Consider the following 26,913-nt stretch of genomic DNA (forward strand, 5'->3'; position numbering starts at 1 on the left):
GTTTTGTTATAGCAGCTGGCAGTATTATACTGTAGGTCTAACACAGGCATTCTCAAAGTCCAGACTCCGGTCCAGATCCGGACCGAACCACAATGAGCAAATTCTACATTTCATATGTATTATCTATCTGCTAGAGAGCGCCAACATGCAACGAGTCAAAATTATCCGCTATCTCAACTGCAAGCAGCGTCTCTGTCTGCTCCACTGTCTGTGTGTGTCTGTCTACTCTGCTTTGGTCCAATCACATTCCCCCACCCACAGTCTGCGAATCAGAGGCAGAGTAGGGCGGGTCTTCATGGAATGCTTGTTGTCTCTCAGCGACCTGGGGCAGTGTAGCATATGGGTTAGCGAGGCTCAATGTGCGAGATTAGTCCGTCACCTCGACCATAGATATATATCTATGGTCTCGACTACACACTCCCTCTCATGCTCGCTCGCACACACACGCTCTCTCTCTCTCTTACACTCGCACACACACTCTCTCTCACACACGCACACACTCTCTCATGCTCTCATTCCAACTCCGCTGAGAATTGAATCATGTTATCCCCGCATGCCATCGATCGGTTTTCGCAATCGGTGACTAGAAAGCATTATCGGAATTCCCCAATCGCATATTTATACTGAATATCGGCCAATACCGATCGCTGGCCAATCGATCGGGGCATCCCTAGTCAAAAGCATTTGATACAGTTGACCATTATCTTCTTTTTCAAAGACTATACGCCGTTGGCTTTGATACAATGCTTGCAGTTGGTTTCAGAGTTATATTTTTCTGAGAAACGTCAGTGTATGAAATCAAGAAATGCCCAGTCTGTGTTCTTGTCCATTACAAAAGGCATCCCACAGGGATCAATCCTGGGTCCCATCTTATTTACTATTTATAGCAATAATATTGTCTCATCTCTAAGTGGCTGTCAAGTTCATCTTCATGTGGATGACACTATTGTCCATTGTATTGCAGATGCTGTACAACTAGCCATTGAGTATCTGCAACTCTCCTTTAATGCTTTACAATAATGCGCTTCATTTTAAACTGGTACTTGCAAACAAAACAAATAATTCATGCTGCTCTCTAGAGCCAGAGATATAATTTACAATAACTTGTATATATCCACTGTGAATGGGTCAGACATTGAGAGAGTTACAGAATACAAATATCTTGGCATTTGGCTTGATGACAAATTTTCATTTAAATACCATATACAATCTTGGCTTCTTGTACAAGAACAGAACCAGCTTCCCAATGATTATCAGAAAGAGGCTTGTTGGAGCAGTTTTCCCACCAGTCTTGGATTATGGCGATGTGGTTTATAGATATGCTGCTGCTTCCACTTAAGATTATATGTATCTCTCTCTCCATGTATCCATTTACAATAGTAATGGTACTCACCATTGTATCCTGTACAACAAGGTGGAGTGGTCCTCTCTGGCAGAGTCCTGGGCCCTCATTCATCAACGTGACGTAGAAAATGTTCTATTTCCATACTTAAGCACAGAATTTAGAATGTGTGCATGCATAAAAAAAACGGGATTTATCACACGTGCGTACACAGGTCCTACGCACACCTGTCATGATAAATATCACCTTGCTTCTACGCTGAGGCTCGTGCACACTTTCACGTATTTGCATACCAAAACCGCCCCGATTAACCATATACGGTAATGGACCACCCCCATGAAATGTGGAAAAGTGGACTAAGCCGAGGGTGTTGTACACTGTCGGATATTATATCTATTAACTTCCTAAAAGACCATTGCTGCCTGGACACCGCAAACACTAATAAAGACCATTAACCACTGTTTTGCCATTGCCCGTTAGTGTCATTAATGCATGCTGGAATAAGAATGCCTTTCTTAATTTATTTTTAATATTAATAATTATTATAATACAATAAAAGACAGCTCCGTCTTTTAATACACATATATTGTACAGTAACGTCAAATAAATACTACAGTCCCCGCTGAAATAAAGGTTCTGCACGCACATACCAGCAGTGATCTACAGCATAAAAGATAGCCACTTTATAATACTATTCTGAGTAGATAATTCATCTGTATCGCAACAGAGTCACGGATCTGGTCGGGGCAGGTAGCATTATGTCGGGAAAATTTATGAAATAAACAAAAGTGAATTAAAGAATTTAAAAACAAAGTTTAGCATATTAAATCGTTTTATAAGCTTTCTGAGTAGATAATTCATCTGTATCGCAACAGAGTCACGGATCTGGTCAGGGCAGGTAGCATTATGTCGGGAAAATCTTTATGAAATAAACAAAAGTGAATTAAAGAATTTAAAACGAAGTTTAGCATATTAAATCGTTTTATAAGCTTATAGCTTTTTTCGTGCTGATTTGAGAAGGGTCCAGCTGCAGAGCCGGAGAGCAACTCTCAGGGCCAAGATAGCACTTATACTATTTTGAGAGAGACAGCAGAGAGACAGACAGCAGAGAGACAGACAGACAGACACTGTTCCACAGTGTGTGTGTGTGTGTGTGTGTGTGTGTGTGTGTGTGTGTGTGTGTCAGGGCTGTATGCTAAGCTTTTTCACTAGGGGCACACTTGCCCCTAAATGAGAAATTTAGGGGCAAAAAATATTTTTTAGGGGCACATTTTTAAATAACAATTTTACCATTATTAAAAAAATATGTTCCTCCTGCCTCATTACTGTGGTCCTTTTATTTAACATTTAAGTGCGTTTGTTTTCAGGTTTGTATCTTTTATAATGAACCAACTGAGAAAGTGTGTAAATCACTAATAGAACAAAAACAACAAACGGTGTGTGTGTGTGTGTGCGCGCTTGTGTAGTGCTCCTTGAATGAGATCACCACAACACACACACACACCATTGCATTAATCAGGAGGACAAGAAACTCTGCATACATTTGTTTCACAATGAAAAGTGCTTTAGAAATCAAATGAATTATTATTGTAAATAACCCCATGAAAGGTTTATTATTTGTATGGGTAATTACCTGCTTCATATTTGTGATGTTACTGGTTTCAGTGTGTGCCTAAAGTGATCAATGTGTTGGGCCGTTTATAGAGATCTATGCCAATTAATGTTTATGTATATCCGGGACTTTTTTTTAATAAGAATTGAGAGGTATTTGTATATGTGACCTTTATTTTGAAAACCGTGTTGCGACGCAACCTTATTTACATTTGCGCTTTTGACAGTGAAATGTTCAGTCCAACTTAGCTGGAAGGAAAGACTAATCAAAAAGGTTTAATTGACCCGTATGAGGCTCTTACGGTAGGACTACTCACCTAATGCATAGCTGAACCTGAACGTTAGAAGTGTCCGTGTCCCCGTCAATCAATCATCACGTCAATCATCATCATCTTATCATCTCTCCACATCGGACGTGGTTGTCATAAAATGGACTGATATCCACTCCGTTGTTCTTGCAGAGCAAAATTTGCGTCTTAAATGTATTGAAATTAGGTGCTTCTTTGGCGATGCAATAGCCCATATTGAAAGGAAGAGAGGCCACATTCAGTTTCGTTTTGCTAGGAATGATGGGATTTGGTGTTGGATGTATAGACTACGCAGATAGGGACATGGTCTTTAATCGCATGATAGACTACAAGTACCAAGTATATAGCGTGACCCAGATTCACTCCACACGCAAATCTTTTTTTTCACTCAGGCTATCGGTGATCGCAGTAAGTTCATTCATTGCCGACAGATTCTTTCATAGCACCACGACATTGTGTCGCACTGTACAGCTTTGGTTGTAGGCTAATGTTTTTAAAAAAATGTATCCAATTTGTATGGATTAATTTAGGAGTGAAATGCGAATGAAGGGTTGAAATCACAACTCGCAACGTTGCTCCCAAATAATATTTCCAACTCGCAACGGCCAAATTAAGGGGCAATTTGCGACGAGATCATCGCAGTGTACAGCCCTGTGTGTGTGTGTGTGTGCGTGTGTGTGTGTGTGTGTGTGCGTGCGTGCGTGCGTGTGTGTGACTACTAGTCTAATAGTAGAGACTCAGCCCCCCCCCCCCCTCTGGACCACCTCCTAGTAGAGACTTCTCTAGGAAGAAGACGAAGATGAGGATTAAGGCGAGACACTGCAGGTGAATAGGCAAATATACTTTTTTTTGTTGATTTTGAGATTTTGTTATATTTTGCTTCCTAAACATGTCTTCTATGAAACTAGTGACAATAAAACATCAATAACACACATTTAGTTGTTTATTTTACTTCATTTTGCCTTATTGCATCCATAAATGTCCACATATTTAACACTTTGACTGCCATGAAACGTGTTTTGACATCATTGCTGGCCATGCTCAAGTTGCCGGGGGACGCTGTACAGCGTCCTTATATCAATATTTCAAAAATCTGCTATCGGATTCATATGTCCCCTCCGCTGGCCTGAGATCCACCAGCAGGACCCACTGAGCTCTCTGGCGGTTCAGGAGCGCCATCTGGTGGCCGATCGGCGCAATCGCTTTAACAGGAAGTGGCATAGAGGTTGTGCTACGTCCGTAGTACTTCCGGGTGCTCGCTATAGGTCCCGCGACTCTGGCTCGTCACGCTACACAGTGATCGAATTGAATTGAATTGAATACTTTATTTTGACACAAATCGTATGACAAAAAAAACATTTTAAAAGACAAGACAATAACAGTGTCAATAACGCAGGTCAAAAATGGATAAAACACAATAAAGCCAAGGCTTGTTTCCATTGTGGTCCATACATGGAACATAAAAAGGCACAGAAACACAAATGGACATGTACACTGACAGGACACATTCTAAAAAAAAAATTATAAAAACACCTAACCTGACAACTCATACAGTTAACTAATGTTAAAAGAAAATCCGCAAACCCTTAAAAGCAACTCATGATAAAAGAAATAAAAGCCAAGTTATGATAAAAGAGATAAAAAAAACATTTTAAGACCAATTTGAGTTGCTGCTGAGCCATGTTTTTAGGGCGGATTTAAATCCGAGAGGGGAGTTCAGGAGTTTTAAAAATGTTGGCAGGGCATTCCACATTACCGTAGCAGAGTAAAAAAATGCATCTTTCCCCATGCATGTCCTGACTCTCGGCGGGACCAGGTCCGTGGGGCTTCCTCTTGTGGCGTGTTTGTGGACATCTCCTACTTTATTAAAATAATTGACTAGGTACTTGGGGACCGTTTCTTTTAGTACTTTAAAAACCAGTAGCATTTTAAGCTGGTGTACTCTTTCTTCAACCCTAAGCCATCCCAGCCTGCTAAAGTGGGCTGGCGTTAGGTGAGTCCTAAAGTGAAGGTTGTGCAGGAGTCTCACTAGTTTGTTTTGGGAGGTCTGGAGCTTTGTCTTCATTTGTTTTGATATGTTGCTGTACCATGAAGTGCAAGCATAGTCAAAGTGACATTGGATGAGGGCTCCAGCTAGGGTCCTCAGAGCGTTCCTATTTATGAACGAGGAAATTCTAAATAAAAATTTGGTTTTTTGATTGCCCTTAGTAATAACTTTTTGTGCCATTTTTTCGTTAGAAAGTTTGTTATTTAAAATAAAGCCCAGGTAGGTGACCTCCTCTTTATCCTCAATAATGTTTTTACCTACTCTAATTTTAAAACCCTGGGATTTCTTTAGGTTGGCGTTTGACCCAAAGAGTATGGCCTCTGTTTTTCCCAGATGTAGAGACAATTTATTGTCACTGAGCCAGGAGCAGATTTTTTTCATTTCACTGCTCAGGACACTTTCCACTTTAGACTTATCCCTGTCTGAGACCAGGAGTGCCGAGTCGTCAGCAAACAGGAACAGGTTGCAATCGCATGCCGATTTCATGTCATTAATATATATTAAAAACAGTTGAGGTCCCAAAATGCTTCCTTGGGGGACCCCACATGTCACTGGAAGGGACGAGGACAAGGTGCCATTGATGTCTACCACCTGTTCTCTTCCCTCCAGGTAGGACTTGACCCATTTGGCTGACTTGCTATCAAAGCCTATCGCTCTCAATTTTTCTAGTAGGATGGAATGGTTGACCGTGTCAAACGCCTTTTGCAGGTCCAACATTACCATCCCACAGTAGTTCCCCTTGTCCATCTCCCGATCTGTCGATTGCCAATAACTCGATAAACAACATGATTTGGACGTATATACCATTATACAAGCTGGAGATGGACCGGGTAAATTTACATCCCATAATGATAAGATTTCAACTCTACGATGATCGCCCAACGGCGCGCGGAGACTGGGGTGAGTTTCAGCGTGTAACGTTACCGTCTTCGATACTAACTGCTATTATCAACATTTGACCCACATTAGATGATTGGTATAACGCTGCCCACGGAATTATAAACGGCCCCTAGCCCATCCGGTCAACATCAGATGACGTGTAGTAACTTCTAGAAGTACGTCTAGTTGTAATTTTTTATATCGCGCTGATTGCCATACAACTGTATTGCATCATCAATATAATGTATTTGGGGCTATAGATCACGTTCTGGAGAAAGATGCAGAAAGAGATGAAAACATACTTATACATTAGACCATACTTTACTATGAATATGTGAATGAAAAAGTTTAACGTTGCTACACAATGAACAATACATATAGGACTTTGAATGGGCCCTAATAATGGCAATGTAGCAATAGAATTTAAAAAGTTATAGCCCTGCAAAGAAGGGGACTTTCTCCATAGACAAATAGCGCTGGCAATCTATGGTATATCATGAATTTAACCTTAGGCAACCAAAGTGTTAATGGGGAAGTGCCTCATTTGCATATATAAACATACATTTCAGGAAACTTGTCTCTACTAGGAGGTGGTCCAGAGGGGGGGGGGTCTCTACTGGGAGGTGGTCCAGAGGGGGGGGGGGGGGGGGGTCTCTACTAGGAGACTAGTGGTCACACACACACACTGTGGAACAGTGTCTATCTGTCTGTCTGTCTCTCTGCTGTCTGTCTCTCCGGCTCTGCAGCTGGACCTTCTCAAATAAGCACGGAAAAGCTTTTAAGCTTATAGCTCCAATTTGGGTCCCAAATTGCGGTACAAATGAAGGAGGTGTCTCGGGTAGTGGACTCTAGTTAATATTATGTTCTCTCTGCAATTAGACTGCCCCTCATTCATTCATTCATTCATCCCTATCTGATGCTATCTCTGAAAACAGTTCCTGCGAGCGCAGTCAGTGCACCCGATAACGCTATATATATAAACCTGCATTCATTCGGAGAGAAAGACCTATTCCACATGCTATTTAGGGTTTGACAATAATTACACTAATATCGCTATTTCACAATGAACTATAATGAATTACGGGGGTCATACAGAACACGTCAGTCAAGCTTATTTCCGCGTTGAAACTAATGCATGCAACTGATCTATGCCGTCCGTCTGCAGTCCCCATATTCTACCACAGGGCGTCAGCTAAGCATGGTCCGACCTGTGCTTAAATATACGCACAAAGTCAAGCACAAGTTCAAATAGATAAATCCCACACTTTGCTTAGGAATGGTCGTACGCACCTGATCATACTCTCCCCAATGATTGGCTTACACTTATGATTGGCTTACACTTATTGGCTTACACTTATCCCCAGAGTGTTTGCTGAACTTGGGAAATCGTCATTTCTGTTCCCCCGACCCGTGGAACATCCTACAACAAGCTTGCTCTCAATGATCTATCAAGATTAAATAATGACTATAATAATAATGGCTGATTGATTGATTGATTGATTGATTTAATGATTGATTAAATGAATGACTGACTGGTTGAATGAATGAATGATTGATCGAATGAATGAATGAATGAAAGTTACATTATGCTTTATATCCCTACTAATCTTTCCTGTCTGAACAAACCTGGCCTGATTACACATAATGGCTGTGTTCCTCTTCCTACCAGAGAGAGAGAACATCTTTTTAACATATGTCTGTGTCAGAGGGCGCACACTGTGTGAGTGAGAGTGTGTGTGTGTGTGTGTGTGTGTGTGTGTGTGTGTGTGTGTGTGTGTGTGTGTGTGTGTGTGTGTGTGTGAATGGACAGACAGAGTGTCATGTATCGTGGAATCCCAGTTTAATAGGATGGCTAATGAATAGCAGGCAAGAGCTTCACTGGGTACAGCTGTGGACAGAGAGCTAGACCAGGCCACACACACACAAAAGATGCACATAAACACACACAATTCACAAATGCACACAAATCACACTAACATACACTACAATTACAATACAATACACATGCACAAAATACACACACATATGCATAACCGCAAGTACTGCACATGCACACACATCTACACAAATAGACACATGTGCACAGTTGCACACATGTATTCATGAAAAATTACAGCCATTGAATGATGTACATTTGATTATATACAAAACAAATAAACAATCCAATCCATATATACACACATTTTGTCAACCCTGCTTACTTGGCACTAGGGGTGTAACGGTACACAAAAACCACGGTTCGGTACGTACCTCGCTTTTGAAGTCAAGGTTCGGTACTTGTAGGGCTGTCAATTAATATTCTATATTGAAATTAATAATCGACTTGTAAAAAAAATCTATATATATAATAATAATTATATTAGATTGTGAAAAAAACAGCCCCCGGTGGGCGGTCGTTAGTGGTTAACCCTTTGATCGCCATGCTTAAATTCATAATTTACCATCCTCCGCCAGCCCTATTTAATATGGAGAAGTTCCCCTTCTTTGCAGGGCTATAACTTTTTAAATTGTATTGCTAAATTGACATTATTATGGCCCATTCAACGTCCTATATCTATTGTTCAGGGTGTAGCAACGTTATACTTTTTCATTCACATATTCATACTAAAATACGGTCTAAAGTATAAGTATGTTTTTATCGTTTTCTGCAGCTTTCTCCAGAACGTGATTTATAGCCCCAAATGCATTATATTGATGATCAAATACAGTTTAATAGCAATCTGCGCGAGATAAAAAAAATTCAAATGGACGTGCTTCTAGAAGTTACTACTTACTTATGATCTGATGTTGACCGGATGGGGGGGGGGGTCGTTTATAATTCCGTGGCCAACGTTATATGATTCATCTAGTGTGGGTGATATGATCATTAGAGCAGTTAGTATCGAACACGTTAGAAAATAACGTTGAATCTTACCGTAGCTTCCTCATAGCGTTGGGCGATGAGCGTGGAACAGAAATGTTCCTATTATGGGATGTAGAAATATGTGATCCATTTCCAGGTTGTATAATAGTAGTATAAGTGTTACAAAGGGTCAGATTAAACCGAATATATATATTTATTGCTTGAGATATATTGTATAATATTTGTATATCGTCTGATAGCCCTTGTATATTCTTTGTATATATACACAGAATATCCCTTTACCTAGGTACAGGCCAGACCATAATATTCGTTCTCCTATTGGACAGCGACCCCTAGGCGCCAACGGCCATACCCCCAATGGCAAGTTCAAAGCTACCGCTAAGACATGTCTCAACATGTCCAGGTTTGCGCAGTAATACGAGACAGAACTGAGGTTGGCACTAGATTATTCACCTTACGTATAAATACGGCGCAGGTGGATACAGCAGCACTTAGTAACTTAGCCTAAAAGTGAGTTGACCAAAACGTTGAAGCCTTCACCACGATACAACGTGCCGTGAAGTGGGCCCCTTTTGCCCCTAAATAGAGCCTTGAGAACCGCGTGCGAATTGATAGCTAAAGTGTCAGAGTTTAATGCTGTATCGTCGAGTTCGACTTATTCTATTGTAAAGTAATAGTCTATTATTTATAGTGTATCGTGCAGCTACCGTTCTACAGTGACCAGCATTACCACCGGTTCGTCGTACCGAGCTAGTGCACTTATCCAGGCTAGGCGGCCTAAACTCGTGCCGCCATCCGAGGAGTCCTAGACGAGAACCGTTGGATATGTACACCGGAGAACCTACACCGGCGAATGCAGAGCCTTTTCCGGCTGGATTATATTGCTTTGGTACTGTGGCTGCTGGAGCAGAGAACCGTCTACCCCACTGCTGTGTGGGATCTACCCTGTGAGGAGCACCGTCGAGCCCGCCTCTAGGACCCACAGAGGCTGGCTAGCTTTCATCCATGCTGTCTTGCATACCGGAGTATAGCTGTTGCTTTGTCTACGGACCAAAGGATTATTGCACTGTCTCCTGTATCTGGAGTCTCTTTATTCCTCGTTGATCCAGACTTTGCTCCCGACCATTCCTCTATATGCTATAGGTGGTGTCAGTTATACCCATCTTAATATGCTCATGGACTTACGCTCTTGACCTACTTAAGTGTTCTTCGCCATATAAGCGCAATTCATAATTCTCAATATTGTAACCTATTGTTGCTGCTCTAATAATAAATACTTCTAAATATAACTTTCTTTGTTAAGCCGTATTCTTGTGTGGGTGTTCACCAGATATACCGTGTACTGTATGGCCAGTAATTAAAGTACATAACTAAGTAGTGGTTTAATGATACCATACTCTCAATACAGTCAGGGAATTGTACCCCTCAGTTACAATAAGTCCAAATCATGTTGTTTATCGAGTTATTTGCAACCGATCGATGTCCAGTGTATCAAGATGGAGTCCCGCTAACGATAGCGAGTGCCCGGACGAAATATGGGCGAGCACCACTTCCGGCGCATCACTTCCTGTTTGGGCGATCCGCCGATCGGCCACCAGATGGCGCTCTTGAACCGTTGGAGAGTTGAGAGGGGATCAACAGGAGATCTCAGGTCTCCGGGGGAGAAATATGATTTCGATCACAGATTTTTGAAATATTGATATACATTTACATTTAGTCATTTAGCTGACGCTTTTATCCAAAGCGACTTACAAGTTCTGTACGACAAGACAGCAAGAAGGGTACAACTCTATCAGCTGAGTAACAATGTTCATCAAGTGTTGCGTGTTACAGTGTAGGTTAGTTTATTAGGACAAGTGCATGACAGTAAGGTTAGTCAGGGTTAGATTTTTTTTTTTTTTTTTTTTTTTTATAAATCATTTCAGATAATGGTTGAAGAAGTGAGTCTTTAGTCGACGGCGAAAGATTGGACGGGATTCGGCTGTCCTAACTGGGATGGGTAATTCATTCCACCATTGTGGGGCAAGGACTGAGAATAGGCAGCTTCTCTTTGATGACCCTCCGGGAGCTTGGATAGGAGTAGGTGTGAGGCGGCCAGAAGATGCAGAGCGTAGGGGTCTTGAGGGTGTGTAGTTAGAGACCATTGACCGGAGGTAGGCGGGAGCGGTTCCCTTTGCCGCACGGTATGCTAGGTCGAGGGCCTTGAAGCGGATACGTGCAGCAATGGGGACCGGATCAAAGACGTGGTACGGTGTCTTTGGCAGAATGAGCATGGCGGGGAAAGACGTCCTACGGCGTTTTTGGCGATTAAAGGGTTAACATACCGTTGTATTCGTTCAGTACACAGACCAAGGAACTGATCGTGGATTATAGGAGAGGACAGCAGGAGACACACACACCACTGATGATAAACGGGGCTACCGTGGACAGGGTGAGCAGCTTCAAGTACCTGGGGGTCCACATCTCAGAGGACCTGACATGGTCAACACACATAGACACAGTAGTAAAGAAGGCGAAACAGCGTCTCTACCACCTGAGACAGTTAAGGAAGTTCAGAGTATCGGGGAAGATACTCCAGTCCTTCTACTCCGGAGCTGTAGAGAGCATCCTGACCGGAAACATCACTGCCTGGTATGGAAACAGCACGGCACAGGACAAGAAGGCCCTACAGAAAGTGGTGCGCTCAGCCGAGCGTACCACGGGTATTGCACTACCCCCCCTGCAGGTTCTATACAACAAGAGGTGCAAATCCAGAGCCTGCAGGATAATGAAAGACCCTCACCACCCCAATAACAGCCTGTTTCAGCTGCTGAGGTCAGGCAGACGCCTGCGAACCCCAGCTACTAGGACAGAGCGGCTTAGGCTCAGCTTCTTCCCCCAGGCCATCAGAGCCATGAACAATGAACATTGAGTGCTCAGAACATTGAACTGTCCACACACAAGCACACATGAACACACACACGACACGCACACTGTGCACGCTCACACACGAGCAGCCACTTAACACTTTAACATGAGCGGGCACACACTCATGTCGCACACACGCACACTTATGGCCAAAGGAAAGGACACTTTAAATTAGAATAACAGGAACAGTGTATTGCACTACCAAAGCTAACTAGCATGTCACACATGCTCTGTAAATAACTATGTACAGATACCGAGATGTCACTCCATGTTACCTGCTACCTGTTACTGCACAATGTTGTTTTCTTCTTTTGATTCTATTATATGTACCACTGTATTGCACATCGTTGCGGGCAAGACCACCCGCATTTCATTGTATACCTGTATGCCGTGACAATTAAAACTCTTGACTTGACTTGACGTTTGGTACGGTACGGTACACACTGAAACGTGTACCTTTACACCCCTACTTGGCACATTTAACACCACATCACACAAACTGATCTAATCACACCCAAAGACAGACAGAACCACAAACACACGCCTATTTTCTCCCTGCCTCTACTGAAGATGTTTTATCCCTGCAACAACAACAAAAACAGTCTCATGCCACTAATGGGACCCAGAATGGGATGTGTGTGCGTGTGCGTGTGTGTATATATAGGAGGGTGCGAGAGAGAGGAAGAGGTCTTGAGGAATGACAAGAATGTCTATTGTTGAGTTTGGGACAAGAGGGGAGGTGGAGGGAGAGGATGAGGAGGGAGGAGAGGAGTGGTGTCTGTGTGTGTGTGGGGGGGGGGGGGGGGGGGGGGGGGGGGCGGCGGGGGTCAGACTATTGTTCTTTCCGGCTCTTGGCACCACAGACACGTCTTGCCAGAGCCTCCTGGGACCCTGTGGTCACATTCCAAACAGTGGGATGAAAGCTCGTCTGGCTGTCCGTATTTATAGGGCCATGCGTTGGTTGGCTATGTGCTAGGATGTCCTCATGAGAGCCTGTGTGTGTGTGTGTGTGTGTGTGTGTGTGTGTGTGTGTGTGTGTGTGTGTGTGTGTGTGTGTGTGTGTGTGTGTGTGTGTGTGTGTGTGTGCACGTGCGTGCGTGTGTGTCCATCCATCGGTCTGTGGTGAGTAGCCGCACATCTCTTCTTGACATTCTCTGAAAAAGCTTCTACTAAAATAAAATAAATAAATAAAATCAACCAATACCTTTGAGGGGAAACTATTTCTGACCCAGTGGTTTGTTTCTATGAATATAAAGCGATGCCACCCACGTTTTAACATTCATTCTAGTTTTGAGAAGAATCCATAGCATTGTGTAAAAAGCCTCCTCTTCACAGACGGCGCAAACTAGACTATTATTACACAAGGACGTATCGACACGCTGCCTGGGAGGAGCGGGAATTGAACCGGGAACCTTCCGACTAGCAGACGACCGCTCTACCTCCTGAGCCACTGTCGCAGTCTATTGCACACGTTGAAGGACCTGAATCTCCTCAGGAAGAACAGCCTGCTCTGTCCCTTCCTGTAGAGGGCCTCTGTGTTGTCCGACCAGTCCAATTTGTTGTTTAGGTGTACCCAGGGAACAAAATAAGTACCCGCCAAGCGCCAATGGCGGGCAGATTTAAGGTTTGGAGAGTAACAATGAGAGGTCTGCCCGCCACCTGGCTGGTAACAAAATAGTTCATATCGATACTCTTATTTTGAAAATCCTGTGCCGGGTCTCATTTCCGCCCCAAGCGCAGCTCCAGCTATAATATCTATGGCTCCGGCAGCTAGCAACGTTCGGTTCATATCGATACTCTTATTTTGAAAATCCCGTGGCAACTCGGAGAGTCATATCCGCCCAGTCCGTGCTAATGTCTGCTGGCATTAAGCAGAGCAGGGCTACAGAGCAGTGCGCCTATTTTGCGACCCGAAATAAGTCTGTGGTTTTTATTTGTTCTCACAACGGGTCAAATGCATCTAACATGCTTTGCATCGTCGCCATTCCTTTATGCCCACATCGCCCGAAATGAACGTTACGTTAGCGTAAGCTAACAAGCTAATCCTGATCAGAGGCAGAGCCATAGAGAACAGCAGAAAGTGTGGACTGGGGAAAGGGAAATGGGGGGGGGGGGCCGGGCACTCTCCCTTTCTCTGTGTGTGTGCGTGCATATATTATAGTAAACTGAGGATTACTGAGGATGGACAGATAATGTTGATATTCAAATATAAAAAAAAATAAAAATGAATTCATGATCATCATGCAACATAAAACAATTGTAGAAACGGTTTGGGAGAGGAAGGGGTTGACAGCCAAACATGGCACTGCAACTAAATAACAAATACAATAGGCACATTTGTGACTGTTACAAATATAACACGTTTTATACTTGTGCTACAAGATTTTGGCCTGTGCTACAAAACTCTCAACCTCTGTAGCACCAGTGCTATGTGCAAAGAAAGTTAACGTACAGCTTATATACATAACGTACAGCAAGTATACATGCCTTGATGCCTCAGTGTATGGCAGTGTAAAAAGGTTGGTTGCCCTATATATATATAAATATTATTATTATTAAATGGGTTACAATTACAAATATGTGAAGTGGAACCATATGGAAGGAGTAAGCCTGCCGCTAAAAAGAAAACCCACCGCGCCTTTCTCAGACGAAAAAGAAAGTTTCGAGAGGAGTGGAAGTTTGAAGACAGACTAGACTACAATATGATGCAGGGGTGGTGAGTTGAAACAGTGTGTGTGTGTCCCGACCCCACTTCTATGTTTCAATAAATTATTTGCATTTAAAACTATTAACGCTGATTCATTCCTTCAGTCCACAAAAGATTATGCGAATATTCCTTATGTTGTTTATGATATTAATTGAAAATAGCATATGAGAGTATTATGTAAGGGATAATGTATAGCTACAAGGTCATTGTCGCAAAATAATTGACTGACACGGAGTTTAAAATACCGAGCCACCTCGGCGAGGTGTTTTAAACGTCAGTGAAGGTCAATTATTTTGCAACAATGATAGAGTATAGCTATACATTATCCCGCTTATTACATGGCTAACTTACTAACAATATACCTAATTCATTTTACATCGACTCGCAACACTGGTTCTGGCTCCGCTCGTTGCTCCGCCCTGTCATCGCCGGCAGCTTCCCCAGCAGCCGGCAGTGTCTGATTGCACTGATGTCAGTGGGCTTGATTGCGAACAGCGGTCATTATTGTTCCACAGAGGTCCGTTATCGGGTAATATCGGACCTCTGACGCGCGCTATTGACCAATCACAAGCAAGCATTTCGGCGAATGTGAAAACGCCATGTAATAAATAGTAATAATAACACATGGCGATATACTAAAAAGCTATTTATAATTTTTGGCTGGTAAAAAATCTGCCTGGCTGGTAGTTTTTTAAATCTACCAGCCAAATGGCTGGTAAGTCAAAAAGTTAATTTTGTTCCCTGGGTGTACCCAAGGAACTTATACGTCTCCACCACCTCCACCTCCACCCCTCGGATGGTGATGGGAGTCGGGTGGGGGGGCTCTTCTTGCCCCTCTGGAAGTCTACCACCTCCACTACTACTACCACTACTTGGTCTTGCTGAGTTGGAGGTGATTGCTGTCGCTCCACCCCACAAAGCTCTCCACAAGGGCTAGCTTAAGGTTAGGCTTAGGTTATGGTTAGGTTAGGGTTAGGTTATGGTCAGGGTTAAAGTTAGTAATTGCTCACTCAATTTGTCAGAAATCAAATAAAGTCAGCACTGATGAGAACAGTCTGAACATGAATGTTTGAGTAGTTTTAAGACCAAACCAAGTGATTAGTGGAGTAAGAGAGGAGCTAGCCCTGATCATTATTACATTATATAGACAGTAGGGGTGTAAAGGTACACATATCCGTACTGTACCGTTTCAGTGTGTACCGTACCGTACCGAACGGCTGTGTAGTGTACCGAACGAATACAACGGTATGTTAACCACTAACGACTGCCCACCGGGGGCTGTTTTTTTCACAATCTAATATAATTATTATTATTATTAAAAAAAATAATTACAAGACGATTATTCATTTCAATATAGAATATTCGTTGACAGCCCTACAAGTACAATTAGTTACTGCACACTACATCACCCCTGAGTGGAACCCCCACTGTACCGAAAACCCGTACCGAACATTGACTTCAAAACAGAGGTACGTACCGTACCGTTACACCCCTAATTACAATCCTTAATGACCAGACTCACCGACACCCCACACGTGCCGTTTGCACATCGGAAGTAGGACCTAGAGGAGCCCTGGTTTTCATCTTCTCGGGAAAACCGTGAGACCAAATTAAATCTCAATGCAAATTATTATCATTAGCTTTACACACAACCAATGCTATACACAGCTATAAACACACATGTGTTTATACTCTGATCTCCTTTGTTTGACTATTTTATTTTATTATTATTCCATTTCTTTCTTTATCTTTTCTTCTTACTCGTTTACCTTGGTATGTTCTGTCCAAACCCCTGCGATGCAGAACTGTTGATGACTATTTCCCCTCTGGGTGTAATAAGTTTTTTCTCTCACCTCTTCCAGCAACTACTTTGTTTTGTTGTTCACCCTCTTTCCACCAATACCTCCTTCTCTCCACCAACCCTCCCACCTCCCCTCCCCCTCCAGGTCACTCCATCGTCTCCTCCACCCTCTCTATAAAATAAATGTTTAGTTCATCCGTAGCCTTGATTAAAGACCTTGCCGTAAGATGAAAGATCCTCTCACAGGGACCATTTTACTCGTCAGAATCATCAAGCTTGGTCCCAAGACTGTCCTGTAATTAGCGTTCTAATTCCCCCATTTGCACTCGGAAATCCGAGGGCAACGTCATCTGAGGGCAAACGGACATGTGGACGATAATTGAGATGATAGAGCAGGTGTTTTAGTGAAAGACATCTTTTGGTTTGCAGAGATTCCAAAAATAAGTTGCCACGCTACCTCTTCTTCTGCTGCCTCCAATAATCAGTTGATACAAAGTGGCAGACAGCGCTCCTGCTTCTGACACTGTTACGCGCTTTTCAGTAAGATATTTTATCTGGAAGAGAATGAAATGACATTACCATGGACCCCAAAGGTAAGACAATCGAAACGCCCAGCAATGCTAAGCTAACACTAGCCCCAGCTACAGAAGCACAGAAAGTGGACAATGCTAAGCTAACACTAGCCCCGGCTACATAGACACAGCAAGCCGAAAATGCCCGCTCGGCTTCATTAAAATGTGTGATTCCTTGTCTCTTTTCCTGCTATTGTACAACTGCTTTCTCACCTAAAACAAACCGCTCCAAGGGTTCCCTTGGAAGTGAACCAGGGTACAGTCGTTGGCGCGGATCAGAGCTCGTTTCCGGTGTTTGGACCAACCCAAACAGCACGGGGGGGGGGGGGGGGGGTTAAATACCAAGGTACAATAGCTACAATGTAGCACGAAACGCCGGCCGTCCAAATCACACGCCTCCCGTACGCCACGAGAGACCACTGGTGACTGTCACGAGGCAGTGTCAATGTCTCAATAGGACATTAACCCTTTCACTACCACACCATCAAAGGGTTAACCCTTTCACTGCGACAATGACAGAATGTTAACCCTTTCACTACCACACTACAGACTGTTAACAGTCTGTAGTGTGGCAGTGAAAGGGTTAAATTAAGTCAAATAGGAATATGGGTTTGCATGCACGCACACACTCGCACACACAGCTGTGGTAAGACTTTTAATACTATTAAGAGCCCTTTGGCTTTCCTATTCCGTTAACAGCTGTAAATAACCTATTTGGCCTTTGTTAGATCCCACTGAAACCACCAACACACACACACACACACTAGATCTAGTGTACAGTAGGCTAGGCCTGGACAGGAAGTAGAGAGGGAAAACTTTGGGAGGAACAGGAAATTATGTGCTGGTCGAAGAATGTCCTTCTCCCTCTACTGCTGCCCACTGTGAGAACCTGAGACAGACAGACACACACACACACACACACACACACACACACACACACACACACACACACACCCCTGGATACAACAAAAGGTTTGTGAAAACAGGAAGCACTATATAGAAGCATTTCCAGGTCAAGTCATCATAACATCCCATAAATGCGTTCCATTTCCAGAAATATACTTGGGGGAAGAACACTGCAAACACTCCAAAAAGGCACTTAACAGGCAAAAATATGTCTGCGTTTAAATACAGGGAACAAAAACCTATTTGTCACAGTACCATGTGGTCTCTGGAACAAGCGTTATAATCATCAAGATGCACGTCTGTATATTAAGCGATCTCAAAAACCCTCACATGAATTAAAATGACACCAAAACAAACCGAATACATCACGTCTAACCCCCCCCCGATGTCTTGGTGTGGCTACATCCACCACACTTTTAGCGGCCATGGTTCACACAGGACAGAGAGAGAGAGGATCCCGCACGCCGTCTGGTAAAATAGGACTGAGACGCAGCGTTTTGAACATGAAGCACGTTCTTCAGGTCTCTGGTTTCTCATGGTTAGTTAAAAGGTGCTATGGATAACATTCAGCCACTAGATGTCGCACTAGAGCGCAAGTGTGGCATTTATCCAATCGGGTGCATTCCACATGGGAGAAACAAGGACACTATAAAAGAAGGAAGGGTCATCACGTCAGAAATTAATACCAGCCTTCTATGCTCTGCTTGGTGCCAGACTTTGGTGTTCAAAATATACAAGCTATCCGAGTCAACCAATATATCAAACGTTAGCTAGTTAAGAATCCAATACATTGCAGATGATTCCGACATCCAAGGTAATAACTTGTTGAAATGACATAAACAAGGATATGGCTGATCCCATTCAACTCAATGTTGGCCGAACTGAAAGTTTCCACACTTGGCACCAATGTGTGCTCAGTTCACACGCTACACGGTGACGTGATGACCCTTCCTTCTTTTATAGTTTCCATGGGCGGAAATGGAAAGTAGGGAGGGAATGCATGCATGCAACATGTAAACAACAACATACATTTTGGATGATAAATGATAAATTCATGAATCAATCATTCTTTGGGTGCGGGGGAAGCAATAATTGTATTCTGCATCTTTCTAAAAGCTCTGTGGATGTATTATTTAAAAAGCAATTATTACTCTATACATAAAACATTTATCTATAGCACCTTTTTAAGCCACAGCTCATGTAAAAGGAAGGGCGCCGACTTCATATTGCAGCAGGTACATTTTCATGGAGTAGTATACAGTACAGTAAAGTGCTCTCCGACCTTATCTTCCCATCTTATTAGGAAGAATTACACATGCCCCGCCCCCCAACTCATTAACGTTCTGGTACACCAAATATCAAATCCACAAAATAAAGAAGCACTTATCTTTGGCTCACATGCAACAGTTAATTTCCCCTATTCCCACAATTAAATAAGTTATTTCTACTCAGAAAGGTTTTATGCCGCGGTGGACCGTGGAACACTGCTGGGGAAACCTATCGAGTCATACAGCACGGATTTGCCAAAACACATCACGCCGAGAGACCCTTCCAACTACGCACCAGATCAAAGTCCATGTTAACCAGGTTCTAACAGAGCTTAATGTAACGTGGCAGAAACGTGCACGCTACCCGCCCTCTCTCTCGCTCTCTCGCACATCCATACGTACGCGAACGCAAAGTCACACGCATAGTACGGTTTGGCAGCCGTGTTGAAAGACGCTTGGCAGCCGTGGCGATGATTAAAAAAAAGAAAAGGAGGGTTCCATACGTGAACGTACACACACACACACAACATGCAGTCACTAAAGTTTTACATTCGTAGGAATGACTTATTGGTCCAGAAATAGGTACACGGACACGGACACACACACACACACATCATGCCTACGCCAGCCAATCCCCTTGTGTTCTAAAAGAGGTGGTAATGAGTCCTGGCTATTGACGAAGGAGACCTTTTCCACTGTAAAACTATACAGCTGGTGCCAAGTGTGCAAATGTGACCACTTCATCATTGCTGGGCTTGCACTTTGTATGCGTGTGTGTGTGTGTGTATTAAGGCTGAGCCCGAACGTTCGAACGTTCGTTCGTTACACTGACATTCGGACTTTAATTAATGGGTTCGAACGTTCGGTGAAAAATAAATAAAGGAGGCGCACAGGGTTGAGGAGATGTGAAGCGCTCGGCTCAACCAGTATGGTCTGCCACTCTGCCGGGCTGTAGCTGGATACTATTGTCTCAACCAGAGCTCTCAACCAATGCAATAGAACAATTTTGATTGACAGGCGATTCTGCCAATTACGTCACACCGCTTGCACCCGCCTCTGCTGTTACCACCAATCGGCAAGTGTTTATTCGTTTTTTACTTCCGGCAATGCCGCCATTGATCTGCTTGTGAGAAGCACAACAAACTTACCGTAGCTAATACGTTAGCTCCCCGCCGAGGAAGTAAAAGTCGTAACAAGGTTTCCGTAGGTGAACCTGTGGAAGGATCATTAATGAATACCAGCCTTTTTCGGCCACGGAGCGCGAGCTTCATGGCGGGAGGTGGTTGCGCTGGAAACAACTCTGGCCGAGGGCGGACGGGCGGCAGGCGTGTTGGGAGCCCGGCGGGACCCCGCCGGTGTCTCTCTGTCTCTCTGCCGTCCCCCGTTCCGAGGTAGACGGTGGACGGGTCTGTTGAGGAGCCGAGGCGCGCGCCTCGCTCCCCTTCCCGTCGACCAAGAGTGAATACCTGTTATTGAACGTGTAACACTAACTATATAACGTTAATGCCACAAAACGAATGCCTTTGTTTATCTAGCCCCTTACGTGACTGCGGTGTGCAAGGGCTATTGTTTATCATAAGTAGTAACTTTGATGCAGTAGCTTGTTTATTTTCTTCTGAGTGCTTTGTTTAATTACATGTTTACATGAACAGCCACCACTGTAAACAACATGTTTTTCACCAATAGACTATGCAATGCCGCCCTCCGTAGGATCTATAATAATACAATAAAAAATATATATATATTATTAAAAAAAATTAAAAAAAAAATTAAAAGAAATTTTAATTAAAAAATTTAAAAAAAACGTACGTTCGAACGTTCGTTCGATAAAACCTGGCGAACGTTCGAACCCTAAAAACAGGGTTCGGGGACAGCCTTAGTGTGTATGTGTATGTGCGTGTGTGGGTATGTGTGTATGTGTGTGTGTGTGTGTGTGTGTGTGTGTGTGTGTGTGTGGCACGCACGTGTCGGTTCACTGCTAGAGGGGTTCCGTGGTCCATCAGTAATAACGGGCGGCTGCAGGCTGTGTGTGATTGGCAGACTGTCGGGGGTCAAGGGGCACAGAGGGCCCGCCCACTACACCCGCCCAGGGCTAACTGTTAGTATCGGTTACCCGTCAATCAAAGTGACTTTAATTCACATAATGGATGGTATTGTTGATTCTAAAACCACTGGTTATGCGTTAGTGTGGAAACGGTGCTATGCACGACAGCAGGAACACGCACATCATGTGGACGGGGGTCCTTGCCAAAGAAACGTACTGCCATCCCGGATTACTTTTTCAATAAGGCTAATTTCAATAATAATAAAAATAATAACAAAGAACACAGCGACATCTGGTGTAAAATGTTTACATGCATACATTCATTTTTAAATGTATATTACATGCATTATCTTTTCAATGTTATTAAGAATATAATCATTATACAACTATTTGTATTCTTAAGATGCATAACAGATCCACACACTTGTGTGTGCACACACACACACACACATACACACCCATCCAATGGCGGGAAGCCCCTCTCTGGAACACAATCTGGCCTTATCTGGGTGTGACACTTATGTGTGTGTGTGTGTGTGTGTGACTGAGTGTGTGACTGTGAGTGTGTGATTGTGAGTGTGTGAGTGTGAGTGTGAGACTGTGAGTGTGTGACTGTGTGAGTGTGAGTGTGAGTGTGAGTGTGTGTGTGTGTGTGTGTGTGTGTGTGAGTGTGAATGTGTGAGTGTGTGACTGTGACTGTGTGAGTGTGAGAGTGTGTGTGTGACTGTGACTGTGAGTGTGTGAGTGTGTGAGTGAGTGTGTGAGTGTGAGTGTGTGAGTGTGAGTGTGAGACTGTGAGTGTGAGACTGTGAGTGTGTGAGTGTGTGACTGTGTGAGTGTGTGAGTGTGAGTGTGTGACTGTGAGTGTGTGAGTGTGTGAGTGTGAGTGTGAGTGTGTGAGTGTGAGTGTGAGACTGTGAGTGTGTGACTGTGAGAGTGTGAGTGTGAGTGTGTGAGTGTGAGTGTGAGACTGTGAGTGTGAGACTGTGAGTGTGTGAGTGTGTGAGTGTGAGTGTGAGACTGTGAGTGTGTGAGTGTGAGTGTGTGAGTGTGAGTGTGTGAGTGTGAGTGTGTGAGTGTGAGACTGTGAGTGTGTGAGTGTGTGAGTGTGTGTGTGTGTGTGTGTGTGTGTGTGTGTGTGTGTGTGTGTGTGTGTGTGTGTGTGTGTGTGTGTGTGTGTGTGTGTGTGTGTGTGTGTGTGTGTGTGTGTGTCTAACACCATTAGATAGGGGTATACCGCCTTGTACGGCGGAGAGCAGAAGCCAACTACATGGCAGCGCTGTTGGAAGCTCCATCAGATGCAGCCGAGAGTCATTACTTCACACACAGCTGTTAGGACTTATCAACATGGAACCATCACTGTCTGAGGAAATAGCCCACAATGATTCTATGTGTAACACTTTGATAAAGCAGGGAATCGGTAGAGTAGAGTAGAAGTCAAGATAAGAGAGAAAGAAAAGGATAAGAGGAGAAGAGAAGTAGAGGAGAGGCGAAGAGAGGAGGGGAAGAGAAGAGAAGAAGAGAGGAGCGAAATAAGAGAAGAGAAGTCACAATGAAAAGCTATTTGGAAAACTTCACCAAACACCCAGAGAAGTAAGGGAAAAAAAGAAGGGGGAAAAAAAGTAAAAGGTGCCATTCTTCAAGTAGGGTGAGCTTGTTCCTACCGTAGATATCCGGTCCTGTTTCACTACACGTCACTCAAACACGTGGGCTGTCGCTTTATTGGGTGTGTAGTACAGTCGTTGAATGTGTGGAGGTGGAGGGTGAAGCCAGCGTTGCCGGTCGGCCAGCTGTGTGATGGAGAGACGTACCGACCGACGGACCAGTGACCCGCGGAGCTCAGTAGAGACCGATTGATACATACAATACTGTGCATATGAAGGAATGTGATGAAAGACGAGGAGGACACAAGGCACGCATTATGAGAGGGCGGGGTAAAGGACGGGGTCACGGGACTCTTCATCGGCGCACGCGTCTGGAGGGAAAGTCCCCGTTGTCATCGCAACAGAGCCCAGGGTGGACCGAAATGTCCAGAGCCATTCGTTCTGCTTAGTGGACCGAGCTATCAACTAGGGCGGGGCATTGAGTGTGCGTGTGCGTGTGTGTGTGTATGTGTGTGTGTGTGTGTACTGGGTCATGGAGGTGACTTGGCAGTTGGCACCATATTGGCAATGTTCTCTTGACGTGAGGCCGCCTCTGATCATCCAAAAACAAACACCTTAGATGTTTTTCACACAGTTATACAGAAAGACACACGCGTGTGCGCGCGCACACACACACACACATACGCTTTTCCCCTCCTCTGCAGAATTTCTCTGCTTCCTGTTTGACACCTGGGAGGTTAAAGGTCACTTCCTGTGACACATTCCCTCCATCTGAGAAGGCTGCTCCGATGTCTTTATGCATGTGTGTGTGTGTGTGTGTGTGTGTGTGTGTGTGTGTGTGTGTGTGTGTGTGTGTGTGTGTGTGTGTGTGCGTGTGTGTGTGTGTGCAGGTGTATGCGTGTGTGTGTGAGTGTCCACCCATTGTCCACTACTTGTGTAGTGAGTTGCTCTCCGCTCCTTCCCTCCGAGTGAAGAGAGGTCAGTGCCGCTGCGTCTCTGGATGTCTCACCTCGTGCCTGGACGACTGCATGCCACATTGAACGCTTGTATGATCTGAATGTGTATCAACGCTTGTATGCGTGTGTGTCTGTGTGTTTCGTTCACGTCCCGTTTATGTGCCAAAGCTGTGTGTGTGTGTGTTAGGGCTGTCTTAAATACTTCGAAGCTTCGTTCGATGGGCATGGGATTCGAATATGAAAATAAAATTTGATTATTAAAAAAAAATAAAAAAAATTGTTTGTTGTGCAAAATCAACTCTGCCTCTCTTTGTTAACTACAACAAGCAATGCTGTTTGTTATTTAACACTATGGCGACCGGCGCCCCGCGGCGATGTAGGCCTCAGAGGACAGAAGATTGTAAACAAACCAATGTACTTTCTAAGAGCTTTATACATCATTTATAGTATTGCTATATGTCCATTCTCATCGTCACTTGAGTGCATAAACCGTGCCTTCATAATGGCTTAAAGAAAAAAAAATCCATCGGTTGGTTGTCATTTTATAGCGTCGTGAATATAAGGTATATCGCGCTTTTCGTCTAGGCTTTTCTGCAGGAGGCTGCAAAAAAGGCTAAACGTTGGCGCCGTTATATCAAACGCCATTTCTGCTGTATATATACAAATGAAATAAAACAAACTGCGTAGCATCCGGGAACGCCGATCAGTATTATTAATTAGCAATAGAGTGTGCGTTCCGGTAGCCAATGTCAGTAGTCTATCACGTTAGGTTATAAAACAATGTCCAATCCAGCTGTAATTTGGGGTAATATTATCCTACCGTCAGGCCATGTGATCGCCGGCAGCATTTCCTCACCAGTCATCGGATTCTGGTAGATCGATATGCACATTGGCTAATCATATATCCCATTATTCCACGCTGAAAAAAACGTTCGGCAAGCTGATAAAAGATGGAGGGGCTTCGTTTGGAATCAAGGCTCTATGATCCGCCCACAGGACTGTAAAAGCATTTATTTTTTTTAAATCCCATCAATGATTCTGCAGTGGAGCGATGGCGCCCCTAAGCGGATCTGGCCGGTACTGCATGTTTCGAAAATCAAATATGTGGAAAGATCCTGCTAGTGGATCGGGTACCTAATAACCGTTATAAATATGGAATAAAACAATAACAACTCGTCACGAGTATACTCGTGGCTCTGGACCACAACGCATGGAATCGAAACACGTATATACTTGTGAACGGACGCCATAGTGTTAAGATGAGGTCGGACTCGGCACTGACAGATTTGTGTTCATTGTGCTGCTTTTATAAAGCCTCAAATGACGGCTTACAATATTTCATCAAAGCAAAGTGTTTTGTTTGTCTAAGATTTTAAAAAGGTTTAAACTTTACAGCACTGACAAAGTTGAACAAAGTGCTGTACAAGTCCGACAACATTAAAAAAAGAAATTATTAAAAATTAAAAAAATGTCATTATTATAATTTTTTATTATCTCGAAGCTTCGAATTAAAATCGAATCTCGGCCCCCGAAGCTTCGAATTCCAAAAACAAATTCGAAGGTCAGCCCTAGTGTGTGTGTGCGTGTGTGCGTGTACCTTCGGACGGTGATCTTCAGTATCCTATAGGAGCCCTTGATGAGGATCAGCGCTTCCTGTCTGCTGCCATAGAGGGCGGAGCCATTTATGTTAATGAGCTCATCTCCCAGCCTCAGCTTCTTGCACTGGGCTGCCTTCCCCTCCTCCTCAATCTAGAGAGAGAGAGAGAGCGAGAGAGCGAGAGAGCGCGAGAGAGAGAGAGAAAGAGCGAGAGAGAGAGAGAGAGAGAGAGGAGAGAGGAGAGAGGAGAGAGAGAGAGAGAGATGCGAACATGACAAAACTGAACGCATCTTCCAGTGTTCTCCGTAGACTTGCTCTATTCGGTGTCAGACTGGCCCCAGACAACATAGCAACACTGTTATAAAGAGCTCTTGTTGTGCTGCATGTGTTCAGTCTTTTTCTCTGCCGACTATGTGACTCAACCCAACAACCACTGCCATCGCCGCAAATAACCCAAGGACTTCTGGGATACGCCTCCTTGAGAATGAAAGAAATAGGCATTCAAAGGCAGTTATTTTACCCTTTTAAAACTGCCTCCTTTAAACACTTTCTTTTTTTCCCCGGACAAATTCCCAAACTTCTTGTCAAAGATGTATCAGTGTCTCCATGGCAACCAGGGCCCCAAAGAACATCTCCCCAAAACATTCTGTACCGAAAACAACCCCACAGACACCCATCACATTCCACCGTAAATGGCCAGCATTGTGTGTGTGTGTCTTGGTGGTGACTGTGGGTTAAGGCCACTGATTGAGCGCGAGCAGAGATGCTTCCCTGTGGTCGCCGCTGCCGGGGTACAAAAGATGACCATGCGCGGGTTGAGGTTAGAGTTCACAGACATCAAACGAACTCATTAACATGTGGTCAAACTGATGAGACATCTACGCAAGGGGCGTAGGTCCTTAGCTGTGATATAATAACCATATGCCATGGCCTGAAGTGAGTTATTGCTTTTATAAAACAGTTGGCAATATATGGCAATATGAAAGTAAGACACTTTCATTTAAATGTTTGTTTTTATTAATAAATAATAATGTTCAAAATAAAATAGGCCCTCCTGGCTGCCCGCACTGCAAGGTGGTTGCTATGCAACATACACACTAACAACTAGCTGGCATTCTTTTTTTCATAGTCGGGCAGATATGCCGACTATTTACCAAGGCCGAAACGCTGTTTTAACTTCGACCTAGGACCATTATTATACAGTTTAAATATTTTTTCATGCAAACATCTTCCCATTTAGATTCCCAATATGTAGTCAGTTCGTCCAAATAACGAAATGTGCTCCAATCAGATTGAGCAGCTGCGACAGGAATGGGATTGACACCCATTTTAACTGGGAATCCTCGTTCAACGTGAGGTCAACTATCGTAACTAGGGATGTCCGATATTACCGGCCTACCGATATTATCGGCCGATATTGGCATTAAAATGTGATATCGGAAAATATCGGTATCGGTTTTCAAATTTATTTTATATTTTTTTACATTTATTTCACCTTTAT

General features: G+C 43.7%; 1 protein-coding gene across 2 annotated transcripts in view; it reads right to left on the bottom strand.

Annotated features, from left to right (window-relative positions):
- The window catches only part of shroom4 (shroom family member 4), a 159,403-nt gene that overhangs the window by 62,496 nt on the left and 69,994 nt on the right, over positions 1-26,913 (bottom strand). For both annotated transcript variants that reach the window (XM_084327495.1, XM_084327494.1), the window contains exon 2: positions 25,413-25,564. In XM_084327495.1, coding sequence (XP_084183621.1) covers positions 25,413-25,564 — 152 coding nt within the window. The remainder of the gene's footprint in view (positions 1-25,412; positions 25,565-26,913) is intronic.

The sequence above is a fragment of the Notolepis coatsorum genome (assembly GCF_963971535.1).
Source record: "Notolepis coatsorum genome assembly, chromosome: 13".
Classification (NCBI taxonomy): domain Eukaryota; kingdom Metazoa; phylum Chordata; class Actinopteri; order Aulopiformes; family Paralepididae; genus Notolepis; species Notolepis coatsorum.